This window comes from Gossypium hirsutum, chromosome D09, assembly GCF_007990345.1.
Source record: "Gossypium hirsutum isolate 1008001.06 chromosome D09, Gossypium_hirsutum_v2.1, whole genome shotgun sequence".
Classification (NCBI taxonomy): Eukaryota; Viridiplantae; Streptophyta; class Magnoliopsida; order Malvales; family Malvaceae; genus Gossypium; species Gossypium hirsutum.
In genome coordinates, this window is record NC_053445.1 from 53,091,955 (window position 1) to 53,110,376 (window position 18,422).

The 18,422-nt window shown below is 31.9% G+C and overlaps 3 protein-coding genes across 12 annotated transcripts; all 3 read right to left on the minus strand.

Annotated features, from left to right (window-relative positions):
- Positions 1 to 143: 143 nt before the first annotated feature.
- LOC107929113 (uncharacterized) lies at positions 144 to 6,629 on the minus strand. 6 transcript variants are annotated; one of them, XM_041101399.1, is made up of 16 exons: positions 6,189 to 6,627; positions 5,265 to 5,417; positions 4,969 to 5,085; positions 4,785 to 4,869; positions 4,349 to 4,457; positions 4,183 to 4,250; positions 3,977 to 4,102; positions 3,820 to 3,897; positions 2,966 to 3,708; positions 2,509 to 2,712; positions 2,339 to 2,399; positions 2,027 to 2,140; positions 1,624 to 1,737; positions 1,423 to 1,509; positions 972 to 1,045; positions 144 to 540 (listed from the first exon to the last, which is right to left on the minus strand). In XM_041101399.1, the coding sequence occupies exons 1-15, from the start codon at positions 6,254 to 6,256 to the stop codon at positions 1,019 to 1,021; spliced, it is 2,154 nt and encodes a 717-aa protein (XP_040957333.1). In that variant the 5' UTR covers positions 6,257 to 6,627; the 3' UTR covers positions 144 to 540; positions 972 to 1,018. The 6 variants fall into 6 exon arrangements, with proteins under 6 accessions (XP_040957333.1, XP_016715947.2, XP_040957332.1 ...); XM_016860458.2 differs by having other exon boundaries at positions 1,402 to 1,509; XM_041101398.1 differs by having other exon boundaries at positions 3,790 to 3,897.
- Positions 6,630 to 8,409: 1,780 nt separating this feature from the next.
- LOC121221050 (protein FAR1-RELATED SEQUENCE 7) lies at positions 8,410 to 12,049 on the minus strand. Of its 2 annotated transcripts, none has more exons than XM_041101400.1 (2): positions 11,701 to 12,049; positions 8,410 to 10,886 (listed from the first exon to the last, which is right to left on the minus strand). In XM_041101400.1, the coding sequence occupies exons 1-2, from the start codon at positions 11,742 to 11,744 to the stop codon at positions 8,573 to 8,575; spliced, it is 2,358 nt and encodes a 785-aa protein (XP_040957334.1). In that variant the 5' UTR covers positions 11,745 to 12,049; the 3' UTR covers positions 8,410 to 8,572. The 2 variants fall into 2 exon arrangements, with proteins under 2 accessions (XP_040957334.1, XP_040957335.1); XM_041101401.1 differs by having other exon boundaries at positions 8,410 to 10,881; positions 11,701 to 11,851.
- A 2,162-nt stretch (positions 12,050 to 14,211) lies between these two features.
- Positions 14,212 to 16,597, minus strand: LOC107929139 (BSD domain-containing protein 1). Of its 4 annotated transcripts, XR_005918339.1 has the most exons (3): positions 15,242 to 16,597; positions 14,748 to 14,975; positions 14,212 to 14,433 (listed from the first exon to the last, which is right to left on the minus strand). XR_005918339.1 is itself a non-coding variant. In XM_016860496.2 (2 exons), exon 1 carries the CDS (start codon positions 16,376 to 16,378, stop codon positions 15,260 to 15,262), a length of 1,119 nt encoding a protein of 372 aa, XP_016715985.2. In that variant the 5' UTR covers positions 16,379 to 16,597; the 3' UTR covers positions 14,212 to 14,433; positions 15,242 to 15,259. The 4 variants fall into 4 exon arrangements, 3 of the variants coding, with proteins under 3 accessions (XP_016715985.2, XP_016715984.2, XP_016715986.2); XM_016860496.2 differs by lacking the exon at positions 14,748 to 14,975; XM_016860495.2 differs by having other exon boundaries at positions 14,212 to 14,975.
- Positions 16,598 to 18,422: the final 1,825 nt, after the last annotated feature.

The window sequence follows — 18,422 nt, forward strand, 5'->3', positions numbered from 1 at the left end:
CTCAACCAACCAAACCCTAAATGTTGTTTTGTACTAAAATTTGACTGAACATACAAATATTCAGATCACACGGCACTTTTTTATAAACAAGTGTAAAATCTAATAAATAAATCAAAGCACAGAAATTGAAACAGGAACAAGACTGAAAAAGAAAATTTTCAGTAGAGTTCATTACACTAAAGGTTGCAAATCTAGAAAACTAAATTATAATCTACCAATCTGTATATGTCAATAAAACAACAAAAATTCAAAAATCAAACCAAAGACAGAAAAGCATATTTCCAACAATTTTCATTTAAACCTGAACAAGTAGTAGATGCAAACAACCCACATTCTTATCCTGGTTCACCTCATTTCGAGTTTCGATCGATTTCCATGATGTAAATGTGTCTCTAAGAAGCAACGAATGGAAATACAAAATCGGATTTGCATCTACCTACCAGCTGAGAAACTTTACAGAATGGGCAAAGTGTGCGAGTAATTCACAGCCGTGACGGAATAAATAATGTACGCAAGACGGCAATGTTTAAGGCGGTCATCCTGAATGACACAGAGTAAATATTAGATCAAATAAATTGCTAGCTATGTTGCTCTGAGTCGAACTTTTCATTTTTCATGAAGTATTTAGGAGATGGGTATAGGGAAACAACTCTCCAAATATGCAAAAAAAAAACTAAGAAAAAATGTGTTGAATACATATCTGAATTCAACACTCGGACCTAAGTCCACACAACATAGATGGCTAAAATCAGCATTGTTCTTGTTCACTTTTATTTCTTAAATGTTAAAAAGTATGACGTTGATGCATCCAGTTTTCGTAACTGAACTCCAGGAATTATTGATCTTATCCTGTAATATTAATAGAGTGAAGGATATTAAATGTTCAAAAAAGTCCCTTTTTCTTCTCAAATTTTTGTCTTTTAGAATCATTTTCATTCTTCTAGAAAAAAATGAGAAACAAGGAAACTAACCATCAAAGCCGAACTGCAAGCCAACCAAACAGGCTTTACCGGTCACACTAGCATTCTAAGGCATATGTTGGGACCTACAACAATAGAAAAATAATTAGGTTGATTTCAGAACTATGATAAGAAAGAAAATCAGATAAAACCTGGGTCGTATAACTTGTTCTACAAAATATAGAAGACTGGATAATCCCACTAAAGGAAATCAGTCTGTATGTATCACACAAATTCAAACTAAAAAGATACGAAAAAGTAATGACATCCATTTGTTCAAAGCAGCAACGAAACAAAATTAGTTCTCGTTGGGCAGATGTAGCAATATGTTCAAAGAAAAGAGTATGTGTATATATATATGTATGACCACTCACACAAGCAATGTTCTTAAATATTAGGTAAGTTTTCAAAACATAAAGGACATGAATCCAAGAAAATAAACCTGCAAACTTGGGCCTCCTACCTCGAACATATTTTCATCAAGAAAACCGGACGCATTATGAGTTGTACTATTAGAACTATCATACTGGAGAATCCTTAGCTTTCCTTCCTGGATTGAGAAATGAAGAAATTTGGAACAATTAGTCAGCCACCGCAGATTAAAAAGAAAAAGGGTTAGTGTAATAAGACAAATATGAAATTAATAGAAATGTCAACTGCTGACCTTTGTTCCATATACAAGGCCACCTCCGACAGAAGGATGAAAGCAAGCTACATTTACCTCATCCTCTGCACTTGGAAGAACTCTCACAAGCTCCATATCAGAAACTCTGTACACCTGAGTAATGAAGTAAAGCGAATTACACAAAAAGCCCAAATGCAAATGAACATGATAGAAGGGATTTTATATTCTTAAAACAATGCCACAAACAGATAAATAAAATGTATCAATATAGAATAGAGTTTAACCAGAGACACTATCTGCAATTGAGCAGACAAAACTGAGGACATGCATGAAACATTTAAATGCGTTGTGACATCCAGGAGTGACCAATTCTCAACCAAATCAATAAAATGAGGCAACCGGAACTGTAAATGCATAGATAGAGGAAATCACATGTTTTTACCTCCAGAATGGTGTAAATGGGCACTGTGGTCTGTCCATCTATTATCACACTTTTGAGAAGTGAGCTATGGCGACGACCATAGGCAAGTAGTATATGCTCCGATGTGGGTGAAAACTGCAAATAAGATAAAAGAAGGTTCATACATTACAACATTGCACTGGTTTCACATACAGCACTGTGCAGGTATCTTCTAAATATGCATGGGCAACCCATGGCACTAAAACGCAGAAATCTTGACATAACAAATTTTCATTTGATGAACTGAATAGAATAGTCTACACAAAAAGGTAAACAGGGAAGGGAGAGTTGCACCTGAATAGATGTTAAGCAGTGAGCAGCTCTTATTGCCCGTGAAGCAAGCACCAACCCAAATCTGCACAAAAAGAATTTCAAACTTTCAAAAGGATACTAATATAAACTGTAAACAGAAGAAAGAAAGGGTAGGTATATAGAGAATATATTATAAGATGTTTGCGATTTACGTGGCCTCCTCAAGCGAATATATACGAAGCTCATACATAACCCGGTGTGCCAAAATCGGGTGTCGTGTGGGGGAGGTAGCAACTCCTGCAACATCAGAATTAAGCTGGCTCTGAACTCCAGGATCGGCTTCCAAATGAGGAAGCACACAGGCAACACAGGCTGCTAAAAATCTCCCACAAGGTGAAAAATGTGCACCCATTTCACTGCAATCATATTTTCAGAGAATAGTTTGAAGAAGATAAATTAGTGATATTTTGCAGCATACACAAGAACATAACAACAACAATGTACCAAAGGAGTTGGTTTAAGAAGAAGCAAAAAAATAGCCTAATAAAACTGGACAAGGTAATGGAAGAATTAACATACAATTTGGCTCTCTGCATGCATATCATTCCTAGATAAGAAAGAATAATAATCTACAATGTCTTCACAAAACTATAGTTATAAAGAACACACCTACAAAGCACAGCATGTGGAATGGTCAAGCGACATATCTCGGGATCAAGGAAAGCACAAGGGTCTTTCATATCATGTGGCCATATTCTAAGCTTTACAGTGCAAGGTAGTTCTGCTGCTGCCGCAGCCGCAAGAGATGTGGCAAGTTCAGATGGAATTCTGCCAACAGCAGGTTGAGGATCGCTACTCTCATGTATGATGTTGCTATAACCAGATTCACCAGTTCCACTTGAGGAGACCATGCGAGAACGTGAAGAACGATGCCGTGAACTTGGTCTTCCAGAAACTCTTGTTTGGCTAACACTCGGGGCCATACCTGAAGAAGCTACTGAAGCAGAAGTTCCTGTTTCACCAGCTGGGAGTGAATTCTCATGACCACCACCAGTAGCCAAACGCATATTGCGCTGACCAGCTTGGGTCTGACCAATTAACCATCCTTGCAAGAAAGGTAGCTCCCATGAGGTAGGATCGCCAAAAGGGAAAAACTGAGTAGTTCTTTCCACAGACTGGACCTCCATCATCTCCATGGGCTCCATTGCAGAATTGGAAACATCAGTTTCCATCTCAGTCGGTAAAGGATTGGCTCCTGTTTCTTCTGGCAATGGAGAAGAGCTATTTGGTTCAACAGGAGACAACAAAAGTTCATACTGCCCGGTTGGAGTTGAATAGGTCAGAAGCCGTACTGAGGCAGGTTGATCACCTCTCTGATGCACACCATTTGAACCAGTGTCACCATCAATATTCTGCAAAGATGTTCTCCCATTATCTCTAGCAAATAATGGCCATATCATGAAAGGTAAAGACATTAGAGGTAGTTCATTTGCCAAATTAGGTCGATCATTAGCCAAATATACAGTTGGGGCTGGATATCGCAAGAAACCAGGAGAAGTTGCCACTGTCATTGACGAATCAGATGAGTCAAGATCATTGACCTGAAAAACAGCCCAGAAATCTAATTAGTAAGAGAGTAGACTAAAGTACACAATCAATTTGATAGAACTGAAATTTCACCTCAGCAGTCAAAAGAAAAGGAGCCGCATATGGATGAAAATGCACAGCTCGAAGTGAGCGTCTCGTCTTCAGTATAATAGCCGGAGAGGATGTCTCTCCCCTCCTGTTGTAATGCCATATATATAACTGACGAACAGCTCTAAAGTCAGGCAGTCATATAACAATCCAAATACAGAAGTACACATATATGGAATAGTCAACCTCACCTTATGTCCTGAGGCTACTGCAAGAACTTCCCCTTGAGCATGGAAAGCAATGGATGCAATAGGGCGGTCTGCATGAAGGAGAGAAATGAGAAATAACATAGAGCATAAACACATTCATGCGTCTCAATGTGAAATGTTACAGAGGGAAATACACAAGAGTAATTACAGAAATCACGTGTCCCTATACACTCAGCAGTATTTGCATTCCACAAGCGAACTTCATGGTCCAAACTTCCACTTGCAAGTATCTCTGGATACAATGGATGGAATCTGACCTGTAAAATTCCAGCAGCAGAAAATATTAATACATACTTTACCATAAACATCCAAAATGCAAAATCGTTTAGGCATTCAAAAACAAAAAAAGGGATTCAGTAAATCAACTAAAACCTAATTATAGATCAATTATATTTTCATCTTCATGTGCTGAATCAAAGATCTAAGAATGCATTTACAAAATACATAGTGATCTTCTGGATGGATACAGATGAATCAAGCAGCTTTCTTCTATATAAATTAATTTTTTTATCACATCCAATTAGGCTGAAGTGACAGGTAGACGTTAACCAAATTTAAAGGCAAAGAGTTATCAACAGTCTTACCACCCACGGTGTCCTGCGATGACCACTCAACACCTTCAAACAGTTGCCAGTTTGGCAATCAATAATCTTAACTGTATGATCTCCACTGCAGAACCAAAATCCAAGTAAAATATGTAGCAAATATTAGGGTGAAGTGAACTGGACACCTGATTAGACAGAAAGAAAACTGGAACAAGTAACTCACTGTGTAGAAGCAAGTGTTTTTCCGTCAGGACTGAAGGCTGCTGCAATAGTAGATCTTGGAGGAGGCAACAATGGGCAGTATTTTGCTGAAAAATGCCGCAACGACTCTGACTCTACCCTGCAACCCAATATAAAGCAATAAAATTTATCAGGATCCCTACTATAAAATAGGAACATACTTGCTATGAATCACCATGAATGCATGATGATAAAAAGAATGGACCACAAAATAAAATATAAACCTCAGTAGCTTCCACTTAAAAAACTGTGAAAGAAACTGGAAAAGAATGGTATTACCAGGAAAGAAGATCAGATCTAGCATCTCTTTTTGCTAGACATTTTGGCCTGCAGGAATCAAGATGGCTCTTTGACTCTTCTCCCCATAGCTTTCGAGATGACCGTTTTGTTCGTGGAGAAACTTCTCTTTGTGCCAATAAATGAAAGACATTGCTAGAACAAGCAAAAACATAGAAGAACTTATTCAGCATAAGCATGAAATATCAAAACTATGTACTTAAATCAATATAAATGGAATAATGGACAATTAAAACCTAAAGTTCTTGAGCTCAACGAGCATAAAAGGATAAATTATATATTTAAATCTGTAACCTAACAACTTTGATAGATTTTTGTTTTAATTTTATCAGGTTAGAAGGGAATTACGTTTCCCATAGACACTCCCCTTGAAATTTTTAGTCCTATAATCCTATAACTATTGCTTTGAACTTACAAAATGTATAGTAACCAAGCATTTTCCATGGAATTAGTTAAACCATAGATTTCTAAAAGTTATTTGGCCAAAAACGAATCAGGAAAAACAAAATCACCGTCTCTTTATAGTTTATAGCACTGTTCCATCTGAATTGGTTGAAATTTCTCGAAAAAAATTATGCTTTAGATTAACAAAATAGCATCAAAGTTTCCAACATTTAAATCCTTTCAATAGCATAACGGGAAATTTTCCAGCTTAAACCCAAAATCAATCGTAAATCCATCTTGAAATTCAAAATTCAACATGCAAAACAAATCCAAATCCCAAATTACGCCACATTTTTCAATCACCTTAACGAACAAGATCCTAAATTTACATCAAAATCCCCCCAAAATCTATCCGAATCCTCAACATCAGAATCCAAAAAAAGTAACCTAAAATTCAAATCCAAAGCCAATTCACCTAAAAAAAATAAGTTAGCGCTAAATTCATAATCATTAAATGTTTACCTGGTCTTTCGCGAGCTGGAAGTTGATGGCGCATTCAAATCTTCGGCCCGCAGTGAAGAATCTCTCATCGTCGATTTGCCCAAGTTTTTCAAGCTTCAAAATATCTTGGCATTTTATGAAGAAAATACAAAAAAAGGATAAGAAAATATTCTTTTTTCCTTTTTGTTTAAAAATAGAGGGCAAAGGAATTAGGTTTCCAATTTGGTTGTTGATCAATATGTCCTAATTATTATTAGTTGAATTTTTTTTAAAAATAATTTTAATTTTTTTTCTTTCTTAGATTATTCGGTTTGTTTCTAAGGAAAACCTAGAAGTAAATAGAAGAAAACTATTAAAAAAAAAGGGAGAGAGATAGAAATATAAAATAAAATAAATCATGCTTCGCTGCTTGGCCTTTGCGCTTTATTTGTAAGAAAAATTATTTTTTTTCCTTTTTTTAGGTCGGTGACTCGGTGTTGACTATTTAATTGAGTAAAATAGCCTTTTCGAAATGGGCTAAAACGAAGCGTTTAAGACTTTGAGCCGAATCCAATGACGTAAACGTCCGGTTAACGAGTACCCACAATATCAATTAAAGATTACTTAATTATTATTATATTAAATTAAATAATATTAATTGTAGGTTTATTCACAATTTTTTAAAATAAAAAATCTGATTTAAAAAGAAAAAATACTTTATCCTTACAAAAGTTAGAATTGTTACACTCTTTACAACAATATGACTATTTAATCGTTGGAATTGATTTTAGATCGAAATTAGGTAAGGTTCATTTAAATTTTAAATCATTTTGATTGAAAGTAGATTTCGGGTTTGGATATTTTTGAATGTGTTATTTGGATTATTTGAGTTTAAGGTAGATTTGTTTATTCACGTGTGATTAGTCCAGATTCGAAAGTTCATCTAAAAAATAAGAGAATTTAAATAAAAATATGAGGTTCGAAAAATAGATTTGAGTAAAATTTAAAGTCTGTTTTCTATTTGGGTCAGGTCTTAGAAAAAAAAATTTAGCTCAATCATATATTATGTTATAAAAAATATTATATTAAATATATATGTTAAATAATTATATATGTATTTATATTTATATTAAATTACTAACTCAATAACAATTAAAACTCGTTACTCAAAACTTTAAAAAAAAAACTTATCAAACTAAATAGCTCAACCAAAAATATAAAATTTTAAAAATTATATTTATTACAATAAAGTATTTATTATATTTATTTGTATTTTTAATATAATAAATCATTTATTATATTCATAATAGTGTTTTTTAATATAAATATTTTTAATGTATTTTTAATGTGTTAGAAAATTTTTATTTTAGTATTTTTAGTGTATTTAGTTTATTATATTTTTAAAAAAATATTTTTAAATAAAATTAATCTAAAAAATCAATTATGAACGAGTTAACTTTACATTTCTTAAAATGGGTCAAACTTAGGTAAGAAAATAATTCATTTTTCGTGCCGAATCAAGTTCGAACTTGAAAAGTTAATTTAAATACAATACATGAGCCCAACCCAAATCATGAGTACCTCTAATTTAAGTTAATTTAATGCATGAGCTCAACTCAAATCCAACCCAACTCATGAGTACCTCTAATTTAAGGTTTTGAATTTTCTATTTTGAGTCATTTTGGATTTTACTGATTTTGAATTCAGGAGAATTCGAATTATGTCTAGCTTATTATGACTTCATATCTTTTCAGGTTTCAAGTATGAATCTGACGAATCTAAGTTGTTCAATTTATACGACCAAGTTAATTTGGGTTAGTTTTATATTTAAGTAGATTGAATGAAGTTTTTAAATTCAAGATAATTTTGACATAATCTAAAATGAATAAAAAAATTAAAATATTTATTATAATAAATGATAATTAATAAAGAAAAATAAATTTAAATCTTAAACGAAATCAATTTAACTAAATTTCGAATTCCACACTTTTTTTTTTTTAATTCAAGGTTGTTAAAATCAGATTCATGAAATTATGAACCAGGACAAATCAACTGAATTGGAATAAAGAATTTCAAGAACCAATCAATCTAGTAATCAAACCGAATTTTATTTTTAATAATTTTTAATTTTTATTTTTAATTTTGTAATTTTTTTAATAATTCATTTGATCGATCGATGACCTAACAGATTCTTCCCAAAACATTAGTTTGATTAACCTATAACCCCATACTTCAAACAATAATGAAAAGTGGAAGCAACAAAGATCCCAACACAACAATTCATTGTTATTCAGAAACAGAAGTTAAAGAGTTCTAAATCAATTACACCCCAAACAGTTAAAAAAACCACTAACTAAAAGAAACATGCTATTCAAACATACATGATTTTGTAAGAACCTATTTCCATGAAATTTACCTCAAAATTTTCAATAAAGCCTTTTTCCACCTTCACGCATGATCTCATATGCAAGTTTATATTTTTCTACAGATGTTGTCCCACATTCTACATATTTACAAGCTGTTTCTCTCAAACTCCAGGTCATAAAAGTCTTTAATTCTTGAGAACTTACCCTGGATTCGGCACCGCATAAGATTCGGTACTCGGCATTTCTCAACCACCGAGGTAAGATATATTGAGACGGGAGTTCTCGTATGTTCAACAATTTGAACACTTTCAAGACATGTCTGCATAATACGCCTTCGAATTCGAACATTTGACAGCTACAATTAACACTGAGGTTGACCGCACTGAATGTGACGGCGTGCTTGTCATTTTCATTCCCAGACCGTCTAACTAAGTACCGGCATATCGTTCCTTCTTCATAGGTTTTTATCCCGATGTAACTGTAAGATTGTAAGAGCTCGTCTTGAAATATTTTGAAGATGGTGAATGTGTAGAGTCGTCGGCATTGTTCTTCTATTGCTTCTTTCGTTTGCGAAAAGGATTGGAGATTGAACGAGTTGAAATCTTCTTTTCTTTCGTCTTCTCGGCATTGTTCAAGTCCTTGTTCGTATCGGGGAATGAATTCTCGAAGTGGGGTTTGGCCATTTACTTGTGTGCCAAAGAACGATTCGACAGTTTCACCTATGGGGATGCCAGCGAAAAATTTGCCCCGTAAATATAACGGAACCCAACTTTCACGCTTATCATACATTTGTTGTAGCCAAGCATTTCCTTTCAAGTTATATTTATTTACCAGTGAATTCCATGTCGTGTTGAACTCAACCGTTGTTTGACTCTCATAAATGCACTTTTCGTACTCATATCTAAATTCAATAGGCATTGACCGTAAATTCTCCCGCTCCTTGGCTCTGATCTGCCATGACGAAAACCGATGATGTGCCCTGGGAAAGACTTCGGTGATCGCTTGTTGGATGGCCATGTCTTGATCGGCAATAATCGATTTAGGACGGCAGCAAGACATTGCTTTAAACCATGTTTGGAACAACCAAGTAAAGCACTCCTTCGATTCGTTAGCAATCAAAGCCGATCCGAGAAGTACTGGCTGTTTATGGTGGTTTACTCCGACAAATGTGGCGAATGGCACCACATAGTTACTTTTCCTATACGAAGTATCTAAAATAACAACATCACCAAACTGACTGCATGAATATCTCGACCTACCATCCGCCCAAAAGACACTCCGGCAACTACCATTATCGACCTCCACTGAATAAAAGAATCCCGTATCTTCTGCTTGTCTGGTTTGAAAATACTCTAAAAGTACAGGGTACCAATCAGTTCCGATTTTGCTTTCTCGGCTTCTTTTAATAAGCTTGCCGGTGTTCATTTCACCGAGATCCATAGAGACCATACCGTTGGTTTCTTCCTCTATGAATTTCTTTGAAGCTGTCGAAAATTTGTTCACGTACACCGTTTGTTCTCCGAGATCATGATTATGATCTTTATTAAGTCGATCTACCATCCAACTTCCCGAGTCTTTCTTCTTAATCCTCATAAAAGCCCCACAACCTACTCTCGAGGGATGCTGGAAACCTTCCTTCGAGCACACAAATCTTCGAGAAGTAATCGACCCGTCATTCTTTGAGCGAAACAGCTGACCGATCCGAACTCGAAACCCAACACTTTCAGCATACGATTGATAATACTCGTATGCTTCATTAGCTGTATTGAACTCTAGACCCGTATATGGTTCAGGTAAAGGTTGTCTTCCATCTCCACCTCGTTTTTGCCTTTTGAAATTTATGATACCAGACGGACTTGATCCTCCATTCTCAATTTGCCCCAACAATTTGACTTTCGGCCTACGCAACACTTCAACCAATGATTTCGGGGCAACGGGAGGTTTCTGCTGCAAAACAGGCGAATTGTTTTCCCCTTCGAGCCCGAGTTCATGGTTATGATCCTTCTGAATTTGGTCGATAACCCACTTCCCAGAATCACGCCTTTGCACCCTAATGAAAGCAGGACAACCCGTCCTCGAATTCAACTGAAACCCTTCTTTCGAACAAACAAATCTTCTCGACGAAACTGACCCGTCTCTCCTCGACCTATACAACTGACCGGTTCGAATCTTAAACCCAACACGCATTGCATACAAACCATAGAAATCACGCGCCTCATCCGACGAATTGAACTCTAAACCCACGGAAGGTTCCATCCTTAAATCTCCTTCACTTTCTACATTACCACTATTGATTACATGTACTATACCGACCGGAAAAGCATTTACGACCATCGGATTCATACATTCTCCGCCATTAAGATTAGTATCTGAGCTGTCTCCATTTAATGACAAAAAATGGTCAGAAAAAAAATCACAAAATATGATTTTCATCTTCTTCAAAAGTACTAAAACCATATAAATAATTATAACACATTAAAGCTAAAAACAATCAAAGTCCCACCTGCATCTTTAAACTCCAAATGGGGAAATTTTTTAAAAAATACCTTTACTTATACTTAAGAACTAGGAACTCAAAATTCAATAATCAACATATACAATAAATTAATGACAAAAAATGGTCAGAAAAAAAATCACAAAATATGATTTTCATCTTCTTCAAAAGTACTAAAACCATATAAATAATTATAACACATTAAAGCTAAAAACAATCAAAGTCCCACCTGCATCTTTAAACTCCAAATGGGGAAATTTTTTAAAAAATACCTTTACTTATACTTAAGAACTAGGAACTCAAAATTCAATAATCAACATATACAATAAATTAATGAAGAAAGGAAGAAAAACCCAGAAATTCAATCACAAAAAAAGAGCTAAAAAAGCATCAAAACTAAAATAATAATAACTGGATTAATCGAAGTTCCACCTGCATCTTTAAACTCCAAATGGGGAAAATTTTAAAGATCCCTTTATTTCTACTTAATAACTACGAATTCAAAATTTAACATATACAATAATTTGATAAAGAAATGAAAAAAAATCCAGAAATTCAATCACAAAAAAGAGAGCTAAAAAAGCATCAAAATTAAAATAATAACTGGATTAATCGAAGATTAAAGACAAATTAAAATCAAGGGTTCCTCATCCCCCCAACCCCCCCCCCAAAAAAAAGTGAAAAACCATTTTACCTTCTGAAATCTGTGAATTGGGTTGATCCAGAATCGATTTCCATATCTGGGTCTAGAATCAAAACTAAAAAAAAAGCACTAATTCTGCAAAAATCTGGGTTGGATTTATCTCCTTTTCTTTGAGCGGGAAATTATGGGGGCAAAAAGGAACCCTAAAATTTCTAAAAGAAAAAAATGTATAATTAAGGGTAAGGGTTTTGAAAGGTGAAACGAAAGAAGGTTGGTGATGGAGATTTTGGCTCTTAATCTTCTTCCATTTACCTCTTTCTTCAGCTTTGGGCTCTTCTTCTCTCTTCTGCCTTTCTAAACTAAAGTTACTATAGCCCATCATGTTTCTTTTTCTTTATTATTTTCTTTGTGTTTTTGAATTTTTTATTATTTTATACTGCTCTTGAATTCTGATTTTTCTCATTACTTTTTTGAAGGTGAGTAAATTATTAATAAATTTATATTTTTATCATTTAATTTTAAAAATTATTAAATAATTATTAAATTATTAAACTGTTAAAATTATTATTGTATAGTCATTTCTATTTACACTACCTACACTAATAAAAAATTCTCATTTACCTTTTCTTCTACAGTTTAACTTTTTTTTATGAAACAACTTTGAATGTAATTAAATTTATGAACCAAAATGCAAACAGCGTTCTGCTTTGATTTCCAACACTAATTGCCAAAACGACTTAGATCTAAATTATGTTCTTATACTCATCGATAAGTAATAATCATTATACTAAATATGGGATCTTCCTTTAAAGTAAAAAAAAAACTTAACAGGTTAATGACTTAAATAAAATTTTTTTAAATAATTTCATCATCATTTTTTAAAAAATTTTAATTAAATAATTAAACTGTAAACTGTTAAAAATATTTTAGGATAATAAATTGTTTTGTTTTATTTATATTAAATTTTCAAGTTTAAATCCCACTGGCAGCTTTCTTTTCAATAAAATTTTCAGGGATTTATTGTTTTTTAAATCTTATATTTTATTTTAGTTTTTTTTCTTTGACTTTCATTTGTTTTATATGTTTTGATATTCAAGTAAATTAACAAATCATTCATTTAATTTATACATTAAAAAATGTATTAGTGCTTAAATATAATAATGCATCTTAATTTATTCCAAGAGAAAGTACAGATAATTTATTAGATAGATGGAGATTGATTTAGGTAAACCTAGAAATTATTTAGGTTATTTACTTCCATTATTCTTTTAAAAGATAGAAGAAAAAAAATGATAAAATGACGCCGCAAATTCAAGAAAAACTTCATTTTTTTTTAATAATTATTGCTCACGAGATTACATAAACGAGCTACTGAACGGACCCCATAGACTCGAATATAAGTTATTGATTTCGGAAAACAACCTTTTATGTTAGAATTAAAGTATGTGAAAAATATCTACAGAGTCTCGATTTAATTAATATGATTATTGTTGTTAATATAAGAGATATAAAATTAAATGCGTTGAAACGTATTATTTTTTTATTTATAAGTTAAAGAGAGATTACGATTAGTTCTATCATTTTGTCAAAAAAACAGATATGATCAAAATTTATAATGAGGTTGTTTAAAAATAATATTGAGAAGACTCATTTCAATATATATTATGAAGACTATTGTATTAAGAATCAAATTGTATTTTATATATATATCAAAATAAGATTCTACACCAAATTTTAATGGTAGAAATAAATAAAATTTTAATAAAATTAATCAATTTACTCTTTAATTCAATTTATAAAGATTAAATTATCTAATTTTTGAAGTAAAAAGAATAAAATATAATTTTATCTTTTTTTATTAAAAAGTAAAATACAATCTAACTCTTAGTACAGAAATAGGATCTCAATAACAATTTTATAGTTTAATACGAATATATTTATTGCCAGTGAAATTTTTTTAACTCCACAAACATGTTAAAAGTGTGACAAGTATTATATTTATTTATATAATTATTTTTTACTTTTTATTACACCTTATAATATATTTGTCAAACCTTCAAAATTCTATAAAATAAATAAATAATTATGGGATGAAGTATTATTACATGTTAAAAAATTTTATGAGACAAATACATTTTTACATGTTTAATGACATGTAAGTTTACTCTTTTCACGTATCACATAAAAAAAATTAAATGTATGACTTACACTAAAATTAATTTTTCAAAACTCAAAAAGTAAATAAAAACTAAGAATCGATCAAATTGAAGAGTAAAAGACTAGAATTTCCGTTTAATAAAAACTAAAATTTCAAAATTAATAAAAATGAATAAACTAAAATTGATATATTAAAATATATCAACTAAATATGCATACTACATCAACTAATAAGAGCAAAATTTGGCTTGGATTTAAACATGGTTTTAGCCCAACATGGGTTCTTACTTTAAGATGTCATTTGTGGTAATGAATTGACTTAAGAAATCAATAGCAAACATGGTATTTAACATTGTTGATTTTTCATAATTTTGGCGAGAATGATCTTTCTGTGGAACTTGTAGGTTCATACAAGTAGAACAAGTCTTGGGGTATATATTGATTTTGAGATTTTTGAATCGAGTACTGAAGAGTTTAGGAGCAACACAACTTTAGATGAAGAATGAATGAACAAAAATAGCAAATGTCCCAATGACAGATGAAAGCAAAGACAAATATGGGGTAGAGGGGAATAGATCACCAGCCAAATGAAGCACATCCAAATGGCGGTAAAAGTATAGGAAGGCCCTGCAATAGGAATCAAATTGTATTTTAAATTGTTCATTGTTCATTGTACATTAGATCAAAGAACAAATTAATCCTTTCTATTAAAAATTTCATTCATTTGTACTCTTAAAAATTAGCATGACTAATGGAATAATGTGACACTTAGCATCTACCTCATACTAAGGTATGAGAACTACAGAATGACCAATTTACTCTTTGGTATAATGTATATAGATTAATTTACCTATTTTTAGTAGAAGAAACAAAATGCAATCTGATTACTAATAGAGGAGCCGGTGTCAATTTCAAAAAAGCAAAAGGGTCAATGATCATACCAAGCTGAAATCACATATCCAGCACATCATCAATCTCCCCTGACAGTAAACAACCATTGCAGTTTCATAACTATATTCAAGTAAATAAACTAACGAGTGAGGCGATAAGATCGGACTGTGTAGTCGAAATTGCCAATAGCTCATGTGAAAACAATCTAGTCTCAAATACCACAAAGGAAACTGCAATGAAAAGCGTACACAACTCTGTTCAAATTCTTCACAAAAAACCTGTTCATCAATTATTGACCATAGTGGTTAACAATTTAGATCAAACATACATAATGTGGAATGAATTTAGAACAAACAGAATCCGGCAAACATTTCACTCGGAACTGATTGATGATATAATTGAATTATTGAATCCAATCACTGAGAACTATTTACCTAATGAACTAAATCTTTTTTGTAAGTAATCCTTTATCATATACAATGTTCAAGAATTAAAATAAAATCACCTTAAAAGAACCTGACTTACACTATTATTTAACACTTACCAAATTACCAGTATTATATCAAGCTTTAACAGGCTGATCTTCTTCTTCTTCATCATCATCATCAATATCCCAACTCAAATCCTCCTCTTCCTCCGCAACAGTCAATCGCTTACGCAGATCAACCTTATTATTACTGCTCCCGGTATCTTCCCCTTTACTGTCATCGATGCTTTGAATCTCCTCGATAGCATCCCATCCTTCCTCCTCAGGCGTTGAAATACTCGAAACCACGGATACATCACTGTCCTTACAGGATCCTGCTTTCTCCTCATCGATTTTCAAACATTTCTCAACGTCTTCACTAGAACCCTCCTTCACACTATTAACATTTCCACTACCCTCCTCGTCATCCTCATCTATATCCCAGCTCAAATCTTCCTCTTCCTCCCCCGAAATTGCGCGTTTAACAAGCTTAGCTCTTGCTTCCTCTGCTTTCATTAGTTTATTCAACTTATAGAAATAATTAGTCCAATATCTCTTTGATTCAACTTCATCAGGATCAACATCTTTAAAAATATTTCGAATAACTGAAATTTCACTCAACAAACCCTCAATTTCCCCTTTTTTCTCTTCCAAATTAAACCCTAACTTCCAATTCTCAAAATCCTCTAAATCCTCCGGTTCCATACAGTAAGTACTTCTATCTGATTGAAGCGCTCGAATTTGCATCTCAAAACGACTATAACGTTTTCCATCAACGCTATTATTACTAGTACTTAATCTTTTAGAACTTTCAGAATCAGAGTTATCATCATCGGACGGTGATAAGAACGTATCTTTACCGTGAGAGATGATCTGAGCTGTTGATTTCCAAACGGAGCTACCGATGTCATCAATGGCTTGTCCCACCGACTCGAGCTTCTCCTGAGCAACGGAGGCACCGATCTCAAGTGAATCGTTGACGGCGCGTGAAGCCACGCTCCGGATGATCTCGGTTTCCTTCTTTAGCCCGGATCCGAATTCCTCAAATTCCTTCCGGTAAGATTCCATCACGGATTCGGACTTGTCGGCAAGGGCCTTTATTAAGCCGCCGAAACTCCATGTAGCAGACGATCCCAGGTCCGGAGTCGGGTCGGTGGGTAGATGAGAGGATTGGGATTGAATATCGTCGGCAAATACAGATTTGAAGAAATCCATTGGAAATTGCACAAAATTCAATTGGAAGGAAAAATTAAAAAGAGTTTTCCTCCTCTCTCTCTCTCTCTCCCTTTATTAACAATTATAATTGTATTTATTAATATGAAAGTAGGGGTTATGAAGGGATGGGGAAAAAGAGAGAATTGGGAATTTGTCACATGATCATGCCGTTTGGAAAGAGATATGCCGATTTTAAGCGGTGTTCCAAATTTCCTTTCTTCTTTTTTTTTTTTGTCTATCCAATATCATTATATACTATTAATGATTTTAAGTTTTGGTAACTTCAAAGATAATAAAATGTTACTAAATTATTCAAATATTTTTATTTAAATTATTAGACTATCAAAATTGTTATTGTATGACTTTTTTTGTTCGTACCACCTACACCAATCGAAAACTTTTATTTTACTTCTTTTCTAAAATTTAGTTTTTTTATGAAATAATTTAAAATATCACGAATCTACGAATCAAAATCTAAACAGATTTATTTTCCTATTTCTAACACTGGCCATCAAATCGACTTAGATTTAATGTATATTCTTGTACTCGTCAATAGATATTGATCCACCATATTAATTATCAAATAATTACTTAGAGCTCACTAGTCAATCTTGAAAAAAGAAAAATTTAACTACCCAATGACTTAGATAAAAAAATTTAGTGATTTAAATGAAAAGTTTTGAATAGTTTATTAAGCATTTTGCAATTTTTTGAAGGTGAGTAAACAAAACATAAACTTACTAATAATTTAATTACCTTAAATGTAATTTACTCATTATTTTTAAAAATTTATCCATATTTATTTTTTATTAGAAATTGATTTTGTGGTTTTTTTTCTTCATACAAGTTTTTTTTTTTTAGTTAAGCAATTGCATTAAAAAGATTTTGAAATATTAAATTTGAATATTTTCATGCATAATTTAGATTATATTTCGGTCTAATTCTCGGTATACTTATATTTTGTCCAGATTTTATATTAGTTTAAGTTTTATTATAGATAACCTTTGTCCAATTTTATTTTAATTTAGATATGTACATTCTTTTGACTTATTAACTCAATCTGGTTAATTCTAATAATAATTTTTAAATGTATAATATAATCTATACTATTATTTAAATTTTTTATTGAGTATGTATTACGAGTTAATTAAATACCAATTCAGTTAAATAAATTATGAAAATGTCTTTAAAATAAGTTATACGATTCATTGTATTTTAATCTTTTTATTAAAAAAAGACATGGCGGAATTTGAACCTATGTCAATTATATTAATAAAACTTTAAATTTACCACACAACTAAAACTTTATTTTGATATTTTTTATACATTTTTTTAATATACAAAATTTATTATCTCCATCAGTTGTATGTATTGATAATGTTACTGATTAAGTTAATGTAACAAGTTAACTCATTATCAATTCAAGATTGATGATAACACCATGATAAACAATTTTACTCATTTAATATTATTAATCTAATGTATTTATATGTTTAAATTACATTTTACTCGCAATATAATATATTCTTTCTATTTTAATATCGTATATATTTCATGTATTATTATTTATTGTATGCTATTTTTAAACATATATTTCATATATTATTATTAATCAATTTCAAACAATATTTTTTATTATTTATTGTATATTATTTTTAAACATATTTATATTATAAATACGTTGTTTTTACATTCATAAATACGTGATAATATTTCAAATTTTATAAAATAAATGTCAGTCATTTAACTTATTGGAAGAACAACAATGCATGCATTGGGCACGGAAAATCGCAGGCATACCAGATTGTTTGTAGGGATTGTAATACATTTTTTTTTTGTTAAAAAAGTCCTTAAACTCCTACATTTTATTTAAACAGACCCTTAAACTATTTTTATAAATAGATAAGTCCACTAACTTATGATTTTCACCCATAAAAAAAATCCTTAATTTTATTATTAAAGTAAAAATATTTTGAAATTTATGCTCTTGTCTTAATTTTTATTGATGCAGTATAAATTTTATATACCTAAAGGTCAACATAAA